Below are 19,139 nucleotides of genomic sequence, written 5' to 3' on the forward strand. Positions count from 1 at the left end.
CAAGGCCCTGCCCCATGAAAGGGAGGAGTCCAGGAGGGGGAAATCTCAGCCTTTGGGGTGTGAGGGCAGGTTTGGGGGCACGGGGTGTGTCTGTTCTTCAGCAGCTCCTCTTGTCCTTCCTCATCATCCTTCTGGTGTCCTTATTGCAGCATTTTCCTCATTCAAAGGTGGTTGTGGAGGAGAATCCCGAGGTGCTCTGGTTCCCTATTCCTTTTCTGCAGGCAGCAGGAGGTTGCAGACCCTGGAGTTGGTTTGGTGCAGGGCAAATTCCCTCCTAGGCATGGCGCCGCGCCGGCCCCTCCGAGCGGTGCTGCTCCGGCTCCCGGCAGACTGGGACACTGAGAGCACTTCCCTGTGGGACAGAGGGACAGCAGCACGGTCAGGAGCCTCTGGTGGGGGTGGTGGATCTCACCCTCCTCCTCCCAGTCACCATCTCCTGATGGTCTCATGTGTCGCTATAGGACAGGAAACAACACGAGCGCACACACCGCTGCTCTCAAGGTGAGGAAAAGGGAAATTTATTTCCTGACTCCAACATTTATAGATTTCTAAAAGTGACAGTGGATTGGAGGGTGACAGTGCCACCTCTCCGATGACACTGGACAAACCAACAGTCTATCAAATTTCTCCTCTTCTATAAAAGAATGCAAAAAAATCAGTTATTTACAGAAAGTGTGTGAGAAAGTTTGCTACAAGAATGTCAACATCAGAAGGCATAGAGAATTTTAAAAATTCAGAGCAACACTTATGGATGATTGTCGCAGACATCTTTTAATGAAAAATCCTTTCCTTAGGATTTTTCCTCCTGAGAAGTTGGGAGGCCTCAGGAACAAAATGTAAACATTGATAATCTGCTGCAGTGGAATGCAACAGGTGCATCTGTGATTGACCCATGTTGGATGTTTGTAATTAATGGCCAATCACAGCCCAGCTGGCTCAGACAGAGAGTCCCAGACAGCTGCCTTTGTTATCATTCTTTCTTTTTCTATTTTTAGCTAGCCTTCGGATGAAATCTTTTGCTTCTACTCTTTTAGTATAGTTTTAATGTAATATATATCATAAAATAATAAATCAAGCCTTCTGAAACATGGAGTCAGATCCTCATCTCTTCCCTCATCCAAGAACCCCTGTGAACACTATCACAGATGAGACTTCCACTCATATCAGGAACTTGTGGTGCCCTTCCCTCATCCCTACCAATTCCCATCCAATAAGTGCAACCATTAATCCTCTCCTCTTCCCTCCTTTCTCTCAAGCCCACCAGGATGTTTCTGCAGGATCTGGTGCTACCTGTATGGGACCTGTTCCTCTCTCAGCTGCAGGCACATGAGCACGGGGCTGCTGGAAAACCTCAGCTTGGTGTCAAAGTGGATGGAGGTCTCCACCTCTGTCTGGCTCCTCAGGGTGGCTTGGAGCAAAGGGGAATCCAGTTCTGCCTGGAAATCCATGGCAAGGCTTCCCCTGGGAGAGAGAAGCACGTAGGGTCTGGTCACAGAGCAATGGCCTGAGCTGGGCACCAAACAACTCCATGAACACCTCAGTTAGAGGTCTGGCCATGGAAAATGTCTCTGTAAGCACCAGGAAAGGCTGGACCCACCAGGAGAAGAGCAGGGAGCAGTGGAAATCCACCCTTGCCCCCCAGGTATTCCCATTCCCAGAGCCAGGCTGACCTGGCATTGACGCTGGTTTTCAGCTCCTGCTCCCAAATGCTCACGTCCATGTCAGCTGAGATGTCCAGCCCCAGCCCACCCTGGAGTCTGACGGTCACTTGGAGGCCAGACTGCAGAGGAATGACCTGGAAGATGGAAAAGGCAGAGCTCCCTGTGGCCAGGCACTGCTCTTGGATAAGTGCTGGCACCAGCAGGGCCTTGTGGCTGCTGGGAATGTCCATCCCAGCCCTGCACCTCAGCCACGGTCTCCTATGGCAGAACAAGCCATCCCACTGCTTTACCAACCCCAAGACACATCTGGCAGTGCCACCTCGCTGTCAGATCTGTGTCTGTGGTGTGCAACATCCACAGGCTCAGTTGGGATGTGCAGACAGGCCACTGCTTCCTCCCCAGCCAGTACCTGGTGATGGTCCATCAGCAGGAGGTTCCCCCTGACCACACTGGTGGGCTCTGCACTGCTCAGCAGGACCTTGCCCATCAGGTCTGTGTATCCCTGGAAGAAGACAATTGGCTGCAGCTGGACGTCAAAGAAGGTGGCTGCCATCCCAGCCATGAGCTCTGGCTCCTCTTCTCCTTCCGAGAGGTTTTCTCCCATCATCGACTCCATCCCTTGTGCTTCAAAGGTCACCTGGAAGACAGAAGTGGACAGGAGCAGGACATCAGTGATGGAGTGACTTGGGCGAGGCATCCAAGCCATCCCTGAGTTACCACTGAGGCATCCAAGCCATTCCTGAGCACCCTAAGGTACCAGTGTGACATCCAAGCCATCCCTGAGCACCCTGAGGTACCAGTGTGACATCCAAGCCATCCCTGAGCACCCTGAGGTACCAGTGTGACATCCAAGCCATCCCTGAGCACCCTGAGGTACCAGTGTACATCCAAACCTTCCCTGAGCACCCTGAGGTGCCATTGAGGCATCCAAACCATCCCTGAGCACCCTGAGGTACCAGTGTACATCCAAGCCATCCCTCAGCACCCTGAGGTACCAGTGAGGCATCCAAGCCATCCCTGAGCACCCTGAGGTACCAGTGTTCCATCATCTGGTTTTTGGGGATCAGGGGCTCCCCTCTCCAGAGCAGGAGTCTGGTTTCACACCAGCGATTTGGGAATTTGCCTTTTTCTGACACAGGACGTGCTGAGCACAGAGGCGAAGCACCACGAGGAGGTGAAGAGGGGACACAGGGACAGCAGTGGCACCCCTGGGTTGTGCTGTCACCCCCCTGCAGCCCCCAGCCCCTCTCTGTGGCACCTGAGCTGCACGGAGCCGCTGGCCATGGCTGAGCAGGGAGAAGTCGGAGACGCTCTTCCTCAGGAATCCACCCTCCAAAAACAGCAGGTCCAGCCCAAAAGTGGAGGTCAGGTCCTGGGTGACTGAAGGGCAGAGAGATGCCCATGAGCACCCCTGGGTGTCTGGTGGAAGGGGTGCTAACAGGATGATCTTTAAGGTCCCCTCCAACCCAAACCTGTGGTACCACTCTGCATCTTCTCCTTTCATTCTGGCAACACTCAAATGATTCAGCATTGCAAGGCTGTATTTTTTTTTTCTCCCTGGAATTTCCACCTTCACTGACCCTCTTCAAGGCCAGACTGAGCTAATTAGAATAGGGACAGAATTGAGGGGTGAAGAATTCAGTAGATATTTAGCAAGTGCTGCTTTTTGCGGTCTCTGAAATTTGATTCTTTCTTTTAAATCTCAGGGCAAGAATCCTCCTCTCTGGAGATCTTATTAAAAATACCAAAGGAACTGAGGAATGGAGTGAAATATCTTGACTTGTCAGGAAAAGCACATAAACTCGCATCAGCAACTTGCTGTTGGTTTCATTTCCAGCTGAAGTTCCTCTTTCAAACCAGCAGGATTTGGCAAAAGTTTGTGTTAGAGAAGGGCATGTTCATATCTCTGGTACTGGGGCACGTTCTCAGAAACCTCCCTGAGATTTTGGGGCATTCTACAGACCTGGATCCTCCTCTGGAGCTGCCTTTTCCCACCAACCCCTCCTTTAACCCTCTGAGGGGACCAAGGTGTCCCTTGTGCTGTCACCTGCCAGAGGTGCTGAGAAAGAAGAGGAGATGCCAACTTTGGAGAAGAAGTTGTAATTGTTGATCCGTGGGTCTCCCATGATGTCTTTCAGTATCTTCCTGGAAAAGAGAGGGAAAGGATGTGTCAGCACTGGGAGGGAGGGAAGGCAAGGGGTCCGTGGTCCCTGCAGAAGGAAATATAATTTGCCAAAGTGTTTCTCATGGTTGCTGACTGCCCAGAGCAGCGTGAGGAAAAAGTGAAAGCTTTAGATGTAGGCTACCCTGGAATTCCTTTTCCTCTGGATTACTAGGATAAACCAGGCAGATATTTTTCTGCAGTTTTTACCTAGCTGTGAAAAACGTGAGTGCTGGGTTTGTTCTGTGCAGACAGGAAGATTATTGCAGGCACAAATTGTGCACTGCCCTGGGAGCCAGAGCTTCAGCCTCCAAGGACTCTGCTGAACCCACAAGCCTGGGTCCTGCTGCCATGGGGCAGGATGACAAAATCAGGTTCTGCCTGGCTGTGTGACATCTGCATCCCTTTGGTTACTCCAGGGATATACAGGCAGCCCCCATGAAGTGATGTTGGCACATTTTAAAGATATATTGGTCCAAACCCCAGAGCTGGATTGAGGAGGAGGAGGAGGAGAAAAAGGGGATGCAGAGCAGAGGGAAAATGTCCCTGTGCCCTCAAGCCCCACCTTGCCAGGTGGTGGTGGTCACGCAGGCAGTTCTGCACCTTCAGCAGCAGGAACGTGGCCACCTCTGTCTCCATCTCAGTGGTGGCCAGCAGGATGTTGATGACATCCATGGGCAGGGGGTGGTTATCCAGGAGGATTTCTGCAGCTGCCAGGTGACAGGTTTGGTCATAACTCTTCCTCTTCTGGTGGAAAATCCTCCTCATCACTTGCTTCACCTGATGGGAAGGGGTAATTGAGAGTGAAGGGCACCCAGCAGCTTGGCTTTGAGTGGGGAGGGGAGCACCAAGCCTCACACAAGCTGCTCTCCTACCTTGCTGGAGATGTGGGGAGCGGGGAATCGCTGCAGGGCAGAGGTGGCAGCGGTGGTGACAGCCGTGGGACCGCCCTCAGCGTGCTCCAGGAGGGTGGGGATGGTCTCAGGGAGCCTTGCATTGCCCAGGGCCAGCAGGGAAATGACCACCCTGGGCTCCTCCTGGGCACCTCTGAGCCCCCTGAGGATGGTTTCCACCCCACGCTCCACCACCTGCTTGGGATTTGCAGGAGGAGAGGGGAGAGAGGAACAGGAGATATTTTGGGCACCCCTGGAATTGGGGGTGTCCCAAAAAGCCAAGTGTGAGGGACTGCAGAGGACCCACCTGCAGCCCACAGAGCTTCTGCTGGCACAGCTTGCCCACCAGAGAGCCCACAGCAACTATTCCTGTCTCCCAGATCTCAGGTGCCAGCTGCTTCCCATCCAGCTTGTCCTGGGCATCAGGAAAGGAGTAACAGGAAGCAGGAAAAAAGAAATTAGGGGGAAAAAAAAAGAAAAGAGAAGGAGTTTGCTATACCTCTTATCTCGAGCAAGTCAGGTGTCACTGGCTGGGGGCTGTGTACAAACCACAAACAGGACAGGGCTGCTGTGGAATGTGCTTTGAGCTGTTTTGTTTTCCAGCATCAGTCTCATTGCATGGTTATGACAGTGGGAAGATGCCAGCAGCTCACATCCCAGGCAGCAGGCCAAAAAACTAATGTTACAACTTACTTATAAGCTTCTTGACCAATCACACAAAGCAAAAGCACATTGACAGTAGTTCTATCCAACCACTATAAGCACAGGTACCTTTGGTTAAAACAATTCTTGCTTATTTCAAATACAATACCTGCTTGTGAGCCTTAAAACACAATGCACAGAGCTCCATTATTGAGCTTCAACCTTCCTAATATCTCACTAGATAAACTTGTCTAGGATAATTCCCTAAGCTACAGAAAAGTGTTAATACACACACCATTGTTGTATTTGTCCTTGCTTTTCTACTTTTTAAATACTTTTTCTTCTGACCAATCTCATGGCTGCTGCTTAGCTCTAATCACAGTTCTGCAGTCTCTGGGGCCTGCCTTTTGCAGCTTCCCCAAAACCCTCTAATTTTATGGATTCCCACAGTCAAGAAAAACTAGTACTTACCTGCCTTGAAGGAGGCCATGCATGATTTAATTGGATAAAATGTTGTGGCTCTAAATTGAGATTTTATTATCTTTAATGCACTGATACAAAGCATCTGCTGCTGGATTCTTTTGCTCTGGACAGCATCTACTCCCATCCCATTAAATGCACATGAAACAATCCCATGAGCAGGAAAATCAATTTCCACAGAAAGGTTTCCCTTGTTCCATGGTGTGTGGATCCATCCCAGGATGGGGAAGAGAAGGAGATGTCCATACTCACCAGGACGAGCTGGAGAAGCTCTCCTGAAGGCCGGGGAGAGAAAGCTGCTGCACAGAGAAACTTCTCCAGGAGGGATTTGGGCTCCTGGCTGAAATCCAGGAACTCTGAGAGCACTGCCAAGGAAGCCACCGAATGTGTGGCCACTGCTGCCTCCACCAGGAAGGGGCTGGAGCAGGAGGAGGGAAATCAGCAGAGGCACAGCCCACAAAAACCCTGCAGTGCTTGGACAGGACAGGCATTGGGAGAAGCCAGAGAACACTGCCACTAGCCAGGATGGAGGAGCATGGAGAAGCTGCCATGGAGCAGCACCAACCATCCCCGTCTGTCTTGCCCAGCACTCGGAATTTTGGAGCCACAGCTCCAGGGGTTCTCACCGTGCCTCCTCGGGGGCTCTCCTCAGCAGCTGCAGCACATCCCTCTTCTTGGCACTGCGCAGCATCTGGATGAACCTCTGGAACTGCCAGGCTGTCGCCACCCTCAAGGTGTCTGTTCTGACTCTCTGCCTGTCAAACGCCTTCAGGAAGGCTCTCAGCTGCAAAGGTGAGCTTTGTTGGGGGGGGATTTAGCCTCTTTTCCCATGTTATCACAGGGTAACATTTGCACCAAAGCAGCCCCTCCAAAAGCACCACTGGGGTTTAACCCCAAACCCCACGAGTGCCCAGCCTGAGGGGGAGTTTTGGGGCTCAGCAGCATCACTGACCGACGGGCAGTGGGTGCAGACCCTCCTGAAGGGCAGGCTGGCCATGCCCAGGGGCTGGGGCCGTGCCCCCGTGCCAGCCAGCACATCCTCAAGACTCTGTCCAGACACCTCTGCCAGCCCAGGCACTGCAGGAGACACCAGCTGGAGCTGCTGCCTGTGAAGGGACAAACAGTCAGTGGGAAGTTTTGTGATTTCCACCCTCCACGGCCAGGGGTTGGGATCATCCCTCACCTTGAGCTGATTTTGATGCCGGAGCGGGATCTCAGGGCTGGAGCCACCACGTGGCTTTCCTCTGCCAGGACTGACTGCAGCAGGCTGTCCCTCACCACGTACTGGCTTCTGCTGGAGGGCTGCCACTCCACTCCAAAAATCTTGGGAAAGGAAAGGCAATGAGGAAAAAAGCAACCTTTTATTCCCCTTGGCCTCTCCCCGGGAGATTTCTCGCTTTACATTAGCAGGAAAAGAACTTATCAGCCCACCAAGTCACCTACTTTACTTGCAAAATGTAGGAAAGGAAAATCCATCAGAGCCCACCTTCTTCCCAGGTGTGGGAGAAGGCACCACCAGGTGAGGAGCAGCAAGGGGATGCTCCCAGCCATGGCTGAAGCAGGCAGACAGAGTGGTGACACCACAGGTACTTGCACAACAAGGAGGTCTTGAGACCCCTGCCAGGGCCCCTGGGATCTCCATGGGAATGTCCATTTTTATACTGAATTCAGTAGAATTTGTATATTTTCCAAAAAAAACCCTAAATTTTGGTTATGGCAGGTATGACTGCATCAAGACCCACGGGATTTCCTCTGTTTATGTCAGGGTTGAGCACAGGCTACTTCTTTCAGCAAAACAGAATCCTGTCAAAATAATCCCCCATGCAACGAGACCCAGAAACCATCCCTGCATCTCCAGCTTCCCAAGCAGGATCAGCTGACAGCTCAGAACTGATAACAAGAGCAGGGATGGGGTGACCCAGAGCACTTTTGCTGCTCCTTCCCACCTCGAGACCCTCCTGAGGGATGCTGGTGCATCCCACTTTGGGGATGGGTCTAAGAGTCCCATCCCAAGCTGCTGCAGAAGGCTGAAGCCAGCTGGGAATGGGAATCCAAGCCCACCTACCAAAGGATTTTAGGGGTGGCCCTGCTGAGCCCCCCACAGCGAGAGCAATGGACTTGCTTTGTTCATGGAGGTGAATCCAGACTTTGGCTTTGAGCAGCTGAGGAGATCTTTGGTCTTGGTGATGGAATGGTTGGACATGGTGTAGGTGACCTGGCAGCTTCCAGAGGCATCTTCCTGAAAACAAACAGGAGTGACCACGAATGTTAAACACTCTGTGGAGAGGACAGACACAAAGGCCAACCTAGCAAAGAGAACAGCAGCTAAATTCCAGAATGTGAGGCAAATCAGAGGGTGGTTGGACAGATCCAAGCCCATCTTTGTAAATTCAGGCTCTAAATTAAGATTTAATTAAGCATCTCAGTGACTGCATTTGGGGTTCTGAGGTTATTTCATGTTGTTCACAGGTCATTCCAGCTGGCTGCTGGCAACGCAAATCCTCTAGGCAGGAATGCTTGTGGAGTTTTCCCTCTGCTGTTCCTACTGTCCAGGGAAAGGCTGTGATTTTGTAAGGGGTGCCAATTGCTGAAAATTGGATTATTTTATTTTAAGTCATCTGCCTTTCCAAGAGTCATCCTTGCTCATAGCCCGGTTGGAGCAGCAGACCCAATGTTATTTGTCCTGAATTTTGCCCCCTCTGCTGAAGCTCATGGGCTGGCTGGGCTCCAGGGCCAGCTCTCCTGGTCCATCTCTGGATTTTGGTCCCAGCGCTGGACCTACCTCCACTGTGGTGCCGGCATGGGGCTGAAGCTGGAACAGACTGGTGATGCCTCGTTTCAGGTTGGAGATCAGGATGTTTTCTGCTTCATTACCGTAGAAAGCTTTGACCTGGGAGGGCAGGAGGGGGTGTCTGGCCGAGGGGACATCTCTGGGGTCCCTGCAGGCTCCCTGCTGCCTTCCCTGACAAAAGGGAACCTGAGAACACCCTGCAGACCCCTGAGGAATTTTCTCAAGGAGGCCCTTATCCCTCAATAGCATGAGGTCTGTGAATGCAGGAACAAAAACTTTCCCTTTCCTTCCCACCCTGGGGTTCCACAGCCTCAGAGGAGAAGGCCAGAAAGGAGCTTATATCCCATGGTTAGGGCTGAAGAGCTTTAACATGGGATTCTGCAGCTCCAGCTGAGTCCTTCTGGAGCATGGGACTCCTTGTAGGGTCCAACATTGGCCAGTTCCTTCTGCTCTGAAATGAGAGGTGGAGCAGGAGCTCCCATGGGCCTCATAGCCCAGAAAATCTAGGATGAGGACAGGAATGCTTTGCAGAGGGCATGAACAAGCCCAGGAGGTGTCCAGCTGACCTTGCCACTGCTCCAGGAGATGAACACTGGCTGCTGGAGCTCTGCCTGTGCCTCTGGGCTCAGTGCAATCTCTACAGGGGAGCCTCCGGTGCTGTCCTGGCTCCTCTGCTCCTCTGGCTGGTGTTGGGCCTTCAGGTCATGGATCTACAACAGCAGAAGATGCAGAAAGCAGTGACCAAGTGTCTGGTGACCAAGCTGGTGTGCATTTCCCCTGCAGGCAGTGAATTTGGTCAGAGAGGTCATTTTTCAGCTGGCATGGGCTAGAAACGGAAGGGGTTGTGTGGAAACCCAGAGCAGTGGGAATATTTTTGTGTCTGCTCTGGGGTGCCCTGACCCCCAGGGGAGCCCTGACTTTGTCCCTCATTCATGGAGAAAGTTTCCTAAACTCCAGAATAGACTGGAACCCACAAAAGTGTGCAATAGATTATAGAGAGCAGTCTAGGTGTATCACTTGGTGAGAAATTGAGGTTTTGGGATTTTTAGTGTGTTGTGGATAGAAGCAAGGTGGAGGGCACAGGGTGTCATCCTGGGTTTCTTCTTCCTGCTGCTTCTTCCTCCTTCTCCATGGGTTTGGGTGGCATTTTGTAACGGGGCAGAAAAGTCCCCATGGCAGCTCTGTGGGATCAGTTATTGGGTTAAAAGGGAAAATAATCCAGGTGTCAGTTCTTCATTGGACAGTTTAGTCTTAAAAGCCCTTGGAACAAGAGATTGTTGGCCATTTGGTGCCTTCTAATGAAAAGCTGCCTGTCACTGTGATATTTTCTGAAAAATCCCTTCAGGATTTTCCTCCTGAGAGGCTGAGAAGCCTCAGAAAAGAAATGTAAACAATAATTATCTGATTGCTTGGAATGTGGTCTGGAGGTTGCTGACCAACAGGTGCATCTTGGATTGGTTCCATATGAATTGTTTTTACTTAATGACCAATCCCAGCCAGCTGTGTTGGACTCTCTGAGTCTGCCATGAGTTTTATTATTCATTCTTGTCAAGCCTCCTGATGTCTCCTTTCTCTCTTTCTTTAGTATAGTGTAAGAAGATGTGAAAGAAGGAAGGCGTGAGAGAAGAAGAGGGACAAAGAGAGAGGGACAAAGAGGTACAATATCAGTCTTCTAAGAACTTGGAGTCAGATTCTCATCTCTCACCTCATCCTGGGGACCCACAACACCACAACAATTGGTGACCACAACTGCTGTGGTGATCACAACCGCTCAACTGCTGTGAGCGGCCAAACTCACAGCAGTGAGACTGTTTTACTGATAAGAAACAAGAAACACCTGAGTCTGAACATGAGTTACTGTCTCAAGTGCCTTCAATCCAGACCCAGAAAAACCAACAGGGTTGTAGCTCCTGGGGTGTTCCCAGCTGGAACCCCTGGCTGGGATGGCTGTACACCCCTGTACAGGAACCCCTGGCTGGGATGGATGTACACCCCTGTACAGGAACCCCTGGCTGGGATGGCTGTACACCCCTGTACAGGAACACCTGGCTGGGATGGCTGTACACCCCGGTACAGGAACCCCTGGCTGGGATGGCTGTAGCACCCCTGTACAGGAACCCCTGGCTGGGATGGCTGTACACCCCTGTACAGGAACCCCTGGCTGGGATGGCTGTACACCCCTGTACAGGAACACCTGGCTGGGATGGATGTAGCACCCCTGTACAGGAACCCCTGGCTGGGATGGATGTACACCCCTGTACAGGAACCCCTGGCTGGGATGGATGTACACCCTGGTACAGGAACACCTGTCTGGGATGGCTGTACACCCCTGTACAGGAACACCAGGCTGGGATGGCTGTACACCCCTGTACACACCTGCAGCTCCTGGGGTGTTCCCAGCAGGAATTTCTACCTGGGATGGCTGTACCCCCCTGTACCCACCTGCAGCTGGAGCAGCTCCTCCCCGCCTGGGTCCCTCCAGAGCTGCTGCAGACGGATCAGTGCCTCAGCCTGCAGCCGGGCTCCCCACGGGGATGGTGTGGAGGTGTGCTGCAGCTGGACAGCCAGGGAGTACTGGTACTGATACAGGCTCCTGGGATGGAAAGAAGGCAGCAGATTCCCTGGGGAAAGATGGAAGAGTTGGAGGGAAGCAGTCGTGGATTGTGGCTGCTGACAGAGAGAAACGGATCGTTCCTCAGGCACCGTTGTGGGAAAAGCTGTGAGAAGCTCAGAGAAAGAATTGAAACAATTCTTATCTCCACCTTCTACACCCATTACTAAGCAAATATAGAATGGGTTACAGAGATTTGTTTACCAAAGAGTAATACTGTTTTAATTAGTTACCCAATAAGGTCAAAGCTGTATCAAACAAACTAAAGAAAGTTATGAGTTTCTAAAAAATATAATAATAATATAGTATAAAAAATAATAGTTCAACCTTCTACATCTTAGAGTCAGTACTAATTACACCTACAGCAGAGAAACCCCTACAACAGCAGTTCCTTAAATAACCAATTGGGTGACAGGTGTTATTAAAAACCAATCAGGTTCTGGATTAATTATGTTGGTTATAAATGTCATGCGACTGTAATAAAGTAAGTTTTTGGTCTTCTGATCAGTATGGAGTTGTGTCACTTCCACTGCTGTTCCTGACTCGATGGTGACAATGGATCACCTCCATCCCAGAGGGCACCTGGACTCGCAGGTGCTGATGACCTGGGTCACTCCACCCCCTGGGAGGGAAGGCTAGCTGATGGGAAGGGTTTCCTGGGAAAATATTTGTGCCTGTGGTTTGGATATTTGGGTGATCTCCAGGCTGACAGCTGATTCCTGCTTGTGTTTCCAGCCCTGCCTTAAAAAGGATGGCTGGAGCAGCAGCTCTGCTTGGGCACTTGTAGAAATGCCAAAGAAACACTTTAATCCTGAAGGGAGGTTTCCTGAGCATGCCCATGGGCAGGAGGGATATCTCCAGTGCCTTTTCAGCACTGGGCATTAACTGGGGTACAATCAACACTTTGAGGGGAGAAAAGAAGCAGAATCCTTCATCTTATGAGTTTACTCCTAATTAAATCTCTGTCTCTGTGCTAAGGAAAAATGAAGTTGGTGGGACAGCTTTAGTTCAAAACTCTCTGCTTTAATCCTTTTTTTTAGACTTATTTGAAGTCCCTTCTCTTGCTCATATACAAGTGTGATTGAAGTGGGGGTGGTTGCCTTTCCCATGACAAAAGCAGTCAAATCTGTTTTCTGAAGTCACTTGAAATTCTCTTGCAAGTTTGATGCACTTGCTGGACTTCTGAAATGTTTTAAAGCTTTGCTGCTTTTAACAACAAAGGAATCAATGGAAGTCCAGCTCAGTCCCTGGGGCTTTCCTCTGTGAGACAGACTGAGGAGTTTTCACAGTTCTGCACTCTGTGCAGTTTAAAAAGCTCCAGCTCTCTGATTTTCCCCATCCCATTATGGAAAGGACTTCCACAATCCCCAGAATTTCCCAGCCTCAGGAGATGCTCACGCTGTGTGCAGTTTGCCAGAGTCTGTTCCCTGCTTGGCTGCAGCCTGGGAGGATAAATGCTGGGATGAGCATCTCACCTCTCCGGGCATCCGGACCCTATCGAGTCCCTGGTCGCAAACCAGCCCAAAGCCTCCCTTACCTTTTGCTGCTCTCAGGAGGGAAAAGCAAAGCAGGCACAAGCATCCCCAAAGTGCCTGTGGGTCCATGGTGGGCTCCAGGGCCCATCCAGAGGGCAGGAGCAGGGAAGGGAGGGGGCCGGGAGAGAGGAACCGCACAGCAAAAGTGCCAAGATCAGCAGTGCCGGGCGATGGGGCCCGACCTGCTCCTGTCCCCGCCTCACCCAAGGAAAGGGAAATAATTAAACCTTTGTACCAACCCCCAGCAGCCGCGGAGGGTTTGGAAATCAGCTGGGGTTCGCCAAAGGCCGGTGGGAGGGGAGGAAAGCTGGGAGAAAAAGAGCAGCCAGAAGCACTGAGGGGAGGAGGAATTGTCAGTTTGTCCTGATACGGGAGGGGGATGCTCAGAAAGCTGCTCTGTCTTTTGGAGATCTGTCTCTTCCCATCACAGGATAGAAAACAGTTCCTTTCAAAAGAAAAGCCCCAGAAGGGGGAAGGGGGAAACAGCTTTTCCATCCTTTTAGCTGGAGACTGGGATTTGCAGCCTGGAGGCTCAAGTTACTTAAAGGGCCAGGCTGGAGGGGACGGGGAGCACTGCTACCCCCAGAAAGAAATGGGAAAGGGCTTGGGAAATCCATCTCTAAACCCCTTGGCCCACTGACCATACAGCATTTTTATTAGTGCATGAACCTTCTGATTGCTGAGTTTAATTGTTTTCTAAAGACACCACAGTAAGGGCTGCTGATGCAGATCAGGGTCCTGGGCAGGCTTTTTGCTAAAAAGAATGGGGGGTGGAAGAGGGGGGCACTCCATGTGTCATTGTGGAAGTGATCTGCACATTGCAGTGGATCAGAGCCCCAGGACTTTGCTGTGTTGGCATTTTCAAGGGCAAATCTCCCAGTTCTGCATCACCACTGGGCTTTTGGGCCTCTACTGTGATCAGAAAATGAAAGCAGATCCAGCTGAGAGAAACCTGGGAAAATTCCAGTTATGGGTTTCCCATTTGTGGTGTCTTCACTTGGTCTTTCATGGTCTTTATGGAAAAATACCCCATCTTTAATTTGAAAAATATCCTTCTCTTCACTATTTTCATTTAGCTTTTCTAGACTCATGGAATGGTTTGAGGTGGAAGGGACCTTAAAGACCATTTTCTCTCAACTCCCTGGCATGGGCAGAGAAGCCCATGGCCCAGAGCAGCTGTGGCTGCCCCTGGATCCCTGCAAGTGTCCAAGGCCAGGCTGGACAGGGCTTGAACAGCCTGGGATAGTGGAAATTGTCCCTGCCCATGGCAGGGGGTTGGAATTGGGTGATTTTTAACGTTCATTCCAACACAAACCATGTTGTGGCTCTGGGGGATCTGTACTCTGCAGTGCAGTGAGAGCAAAGCACACTTCTCAGAGCATGAAAACTTCCTGAACACAGGAAGCCTTAGCTGTTTATCCAGCATGGGGGAAAAGGAAATATTTCAGGGTGAGATGGTTGTGGAGGGTCTGAGCCCTGAAGGTGAGGTCCCAGAATGTTTGCTGGCTGCAGCTCAATAAAATACCTGGAGAGGAAAGGCAAACAGAAATAGCCTGTGAAAAAAACCTGCTGATAAGGAGGCCTCAAAGGGGAGCTGAACTTTGGCAGGTTGGTTGTTTAGGTCTGGCTGCCAAGACTTTCCAGGGTTAGGATGTAAAAAACTGGGAGAAAACCTGGTTTTTCTTTCTCCAAACCTGTTTCCTCCTTCTGTCACTGAGACAATCTGTGAAAAAGAATAAAGCAGAAGAAGCCAGAGGGAGTTGAAAGCTTTGTGAAGCATTCTTCTCAAATCCATCTGGGGTTGCCATGCTCTTGGAAAGGTGCCTTATGGAACTTTGGACACCTATGGGTGTTCAGATGGATGGTTCTAAAGTCAGTGCTGCTGGAATGCTGGGTGCTCCCCCAGCCCCTCGTGAACCACTCCAGTGTGAGCTCCCACTTCTGTCCAGTGAAGGGCCCTGGCTGCTGGGCCACCAGGGGGGATCCTGGCTGCAGGGCCTGGTGTGGCAGCTCTGAAACCCACGGGCAGAGCAGGGCAGCGCAGAGCAGGGGCACTCAGAGTGCCCAGGTCAGCGTGCCCAGGCCAGAGAGGCACACGGGGACCTCACCACCCTGAGCTGTGACATCAGGCTGGACTTTGGCAAAGGGTGGCCAGGCTGCACTCGCCTGGATGGAAGCCACAGGGGCTGCAGCCTGCAAACCCCAATTTCCTCCTCTTCCAAATGACCTTCAGCTCCAAAAGTCCCCCCACCCCATCCCCAGCACCTTCTCCTTCCCTGCCACCTCCCTTTTTGCCATTGCAGTGGCAAAGAAAGCCCTGACTCTACCAACAAGCTCCATCAATCCTTCCCTTGAAGAGAAAAACTGAAGGGGGGTGAGCAGTTCCCACATGATTGTACTGGTGGCACTCCAAGGTCTCCAAAATCCCTGAACAGAGCGATTTCCTGGGGCTGTGTGGGTCAGGAGGCCCCAGGTGTGACCAGTGAGCACCCGAGGGCCCTAATGAGCTTTAATGACCCTAATGAGCCTCAGCTGGGGTCTCCTTAGGAGATGATTTCTACTCCTGCAAAGCAGCCCATCCCCTGCCCTGTGAGCAAGGGGAAAATATGACTGGTGCTTGTGTGAACTGGTTAAAAACCACACAATTTTAAGAAAAAAAAATCAATTCTGCTCAGTTAATTTTGGGGTTTTAAAGGGTTTTTTATATATTATATAAATATATATTTACAGGTCTGGTTTTGCACCAGACATATATGTATGTATATATATATATATATATATATATATATATGTAATTTTTAGGCCAGTAAGCCAAAGCCAGCCCACCTGAGCTGGTCTGTAAGGCAGAAATGCCCTTTCCCACCTGTATTTTTATGCAGTTGTTCAGCAATTTCCTATGCAAGCACACAGCTATGGATTTTGTGGAGGAAAGCAGCCCACACTGGGGATGAGGCTGTGCTGAGATGTATAAAAAGAGCTACTCCCCCCTAGCCCTGTGAGCCCCCACTTGCAAGGAGCTGTCTGAGTGCTTTGTATTTCATTGTCTGGAGGTTGCCAGGCTGCACTTTCCAGGACAGCCTCCCTTTTGTCCTCCTTTTTCTTTATGTTTCTCCTTCCCTCTGCCTGGAACAAGCTGTGGAAAAGCCCCTGGCCTGGCTGGCTCCCGATGAGCTGTTGCTTGCTGAAGAGATGGGGTCAGGGAAAGGGGGAAAGTCTGAGCACAACAAAGGGACAGGAGCTGGGTTTGCATCTCAATCTGAGGCATCTCAAAGCCCGATAAGCTGAAAAAAGACTTTGTTCTGTTAATGCACAATTATATTTTGAGCAATTTTTGGAAAATGAGGCTGGGATCAACCTGGGGATGTTGTCTGGCCCAGTTCCCTGAGCCTGGTTTTGGCGTGGGGAATGGATGCCTGACCTCTTTGCAGAGAGCTGCTGCTGATAGATTGCACAGTTTCTCTTGTGAATTTATCCCAGTACTTTGCTACTATGAAGAAATCTCCTCTTCCTACAACTTCCCTCTATTACCCCAGCTGAGTTAGAATTTAGTCACAGCCTTTTCATTCCTCCTCCCTTCTTTTCTCATTTTCAATTCCAAGAGGCCGCAGCTGTCTCCCTTTTTCCTTCCTCTCTCACCTTCCAGGTCCTGATTCCCAGACCTTGTTCTTTCCTTATAAAACCCTTGATAACCCGTTCCCCACCTAAGGCTTCGTTGGGTCTTTGTTTTTCTGCCTTCCGGCTGCTGTGGGTGAAGGTCTGGCTTTGAGGAGCACACCCGGCTCCCTCTGCTCCAGAAACCAGCCTTGCAGTTATCCCAATCTCCTGCTGCTGAGGGCTTCCTTAGGCTCCTGCTGAAATGAGAAATATCCTGGATAGTTTTTCCTTTCTTGAGATTAGAATGGTTTCTGCAATTCCTTGATGATGGTTAAAACCTCACTGTACAAATGAAGGTCTTCCCCTTCCTCCCTCCACTCCAAGCTCCATCCTCTCCCTTATTTTGTCATCTCAACGACTGGTAAGGAAACCTTTCTCATCTTGTCAATTGACAATGCAACTGGTCTTTAATTCAGTCTTAAAAATAGGTTTTAAAGTCCATGGTATTGATTCGAATTTTGGATGAAGTTGTTTGTGCTTAACAAGCTCTGTGCTGCTTTAAAGCCTTTCTGCAAGGCTCCTCCTGGCAGGGAGTGCAGGAGCGTTGTGCACTCCTTGTTTAGAAATGGAGGGCACCAAACCAGGTTCCTTTAAAAGACATCTTAAGTGAAATTATGGCCCTGGAATTCCTTTGGGCAATGGTCCATTTAGGATAGAGCCAGAGTGCCAGAAGCTGTTTGTCTGATGGTCAGTTCATGCTCTGCTCAGTGCAGGGCAGCCCCTCAAGAAATGCATGAGCCAAAGCCAGCAAGGAGAGGAAAAGAGCCGAGCTGAGCTGAGAGAGCTGGAGAGATGAAATGGCACAGATGTGCCTGGAGCATGGCCCTCCCCAGCAGCTTTGCTTACAATTCAGTGTTCAAAAACCTGAAAGCTGATGCTCAGGACTTTGGGATCTGGCTTGGAAATGCAGAGGGGATGAGCTCCCTTACTGGAACCCAGGCAGTGGAGTGCCACAAGCCTGCAGCCAGATTGCTTCTCCTTCAGCTTGAATTCAATGTTCTATTAGTTTTGTGGTTTTATTCAGTATTCCTAGAGATGCTACAAGTGAAAGAATAGAACAGAAATAGGCTGCAGTGCCACTAGCCCAGTAATTGATATTTTACTCTTCCTCTTTTCCTTTTCAAAATATATGTAGACAACACGAACTTTTAAACACTGTTGTTTGGGAGAAACATTATTTTCCCTTTCTTTGGAAGAGATATGCAAGTCCTGAGACCCTGGGCCCATGCATTTTATTTATATTTTTACAATTAAACAAGGGGCTGATAAGATTGACAAGGAAGATACAACTCAGGAGCTCCCTGGGCAGCAGCCTCCAAACTCTTTGGGTGATGCCAAGAGCAGTAGGGTGTGAAGGCTGCTTTCCAGTGTGAAATTAATCCATAATAACCTGCTCACTGACATCAAAGGCACTGCTTAGAAGCCACTTGTTATTTCCCGAGGTGCAGGAGCTGGAGGGTTTGACAGAGCCTGGGCAGAATGATGAAGAATATTCCTGTCAGATTTCTGCTTCTCTCCTTGTGCCAGCAAGAGGAACCCATCCTCGTTAAGGGATTTGTTCCCGTGTGACAGTGTGTAGTTCAGAGCTAAAGCCGTGCCCAGGAGCGTTCATTATTCAATCTGCACTGCCCCCTCAGCCGTGTGAGCTCTGAGCAGTGCGCTGGGCAGTGGGGCCGAGCCAATTTCGGGCAGTCGGGCTCGGAGCTTCAAGGGTTTGGAGTCAAGAGCGGAGGCTGAGCTCCCTCTGTGGTCAGAGAGGGGAGACACCTTCCTGTGCAGGGAACGCTTTCCCAGCCGGGTTTGCTCTCCTGACAGCTCCAGTCTCGCCTCTGCAAGAGCAGAGCACGCTGTGCCCCCAGGGCTTTGCCGCTGGCAGCACTGGGAGAGATCCTGGGAACACTGGGAGGGAACTGGGAGCACAGGGAATGCCAGGAGGGAACTGGGAGGGAGAGTGGGAGCAGCGGGAGTGAGCAGGAAGGAGCAGTGGCAGGGATATCAGGAGCCCTGGGAAGGAACAGCGCTCCCAGCTCCTGCCCAGTGCTCTCCCCATCCCTGCCGGGGCTCGCCAGGAAGAGGGAAACTGGCAGGGAACTGGGAGGGAACTGCTCAGCACTGTGCGAGGGGCAGCAGGCCCAGGGGTGAGCAGTGAGGAGGGGGAAGTGCCCCCAGTCCCTCCCCAGAGCCCCAAAAATGGGATTGAAATGGTGGGGGGAAAGCTTTTCTAGAATTGTGTTTGAACTTGGGGAGGATCTTGATTTACCTGTGATTTGAACGGTGTCAGTTGACGGAAAACACACCTTTTTCATCATTTTGGGTGTGTCACTAGGCAGGCAATCACCGTTTTCCTTGATTTTCATGTTTATATAGGAGAAACCCTTTATGGTGCTGTTTGTATTGAGGGAAAGAGCCCCATTTTCATTATCTCCAGGTTCAAACTGAGAGCAAACACGGCTGTCCCTGGTCTGAAAGGGCTTCTCTTGAGAGGAACCTCTGGATGTGCCACTGTAAGAGTTCCATCGAGGCGGACCCTCCGTTTGATGGGACCTCCATAGATGAAAAAGATGTGCAAAAGCCCCCAGAATGGTCTTTGTAGAGGGAAACTGCATTTCCCCTCGTTTATGGAGGCTAAATTGGGAGGAAATCCCTTCTTTGAGAACACCTGGGGCTGTGTCTGATTCCCACAGAGCAGGAGCAGCCTTGCCCTCAGCAGG

At 50.8% G+C, this 19,139-nt stretch overlaps 1 protein-coding gene across 2 annotated transcripts in view; it reads right to left on the minus strand.

The window, feature by feature from the left end:
• Positions 1–204: 204 nt before the first annotated feature.
• LOC131086075 (microsomal triglyceride transfer protein-like) overlaps positions 205–19,139 on the minus strand; it is a 385,043-nt gene continuing 366,108 nt past the window's right edge. Inside the window, exons 5-22 of one of the 2 annotated variants that reach the window (XM_058028824.1) lie at positions 16,465–16,625; positions 11,071–11,249; positions 9,195–9,338; positions 8,620–8,727; positions 7,960–8,076; positions 7,021–7,160; positions 6,790–6,943; positions 6,464–6,621; positions 6,090–6,255; positions 5,023–5,130; positions 4,698–4,910; positions 4,388–4,602; positions 3,709–3,806; positions 2,920–3,041; positions 2,071–2,298; positions 1,671–1,795; positions 1,291–1,461; positions 205–352 (exon numbers count right to left, since the gene is read on the minus strand). In XM_058028824.1, coding sequence (XP_057884807.1) covers positions 205–352; positions 1,291–1,461; positions 1,671–1,795; positions 2,071–2,298; positions 2,920–3,041; positions 3,709–3,806; positions 4,388–4,602; positions 4,698–4,910; positions 5,023–5,130; positions 6,090–6,255; positions 6,464–6,621; positions 6,790–6,943; positions 7,021–7,160; positions 7,960–8,076; positions 8,620–8,727; positions 9,195–9,338; positions 11,071–11,249; positions 16,465–16,625 — 2,755 coding nt within the window. Of the gene's footprint in view, positions 353–1,290; positions 1,462–1,670; positions 1,796–2,070; positions 2,299–2,919; positions 3,042–3,708; positions 3,807–4,387; positions 4,603–4,697; positions 4,911–5,022; positions 5,131–6,089; positions 6,256–6,463; positions 6,622–6,789; positions 6,944–7,020; positions 7,161–7,959; positions 8,077–8,619; positions 8,728–9,194; positions 9,339–11,070; positions 11,250–12,776; positions 13,540–16,464; positions 16,626–19,139 lie in introns of those variants that run through there. The other variant, XM_058028825.1, reaches the window with a different exon arrangement.

Source organism: Melospiza georgiana, chromosome 8 (genome assembly GCF_028018845.1).
Source record: "Melospiza georgiana isolate bMelGeo1 chromosome 8, bMelGeo1.pri, whole genome shotgun sequence".
NCBI classification, from domain to species: domain Eukaryota; kingdom Metazoa; phylum Chordata; class Aves; order Passeriformes; family Passerellidae; genus Melospiza; species Melospiza georgiana.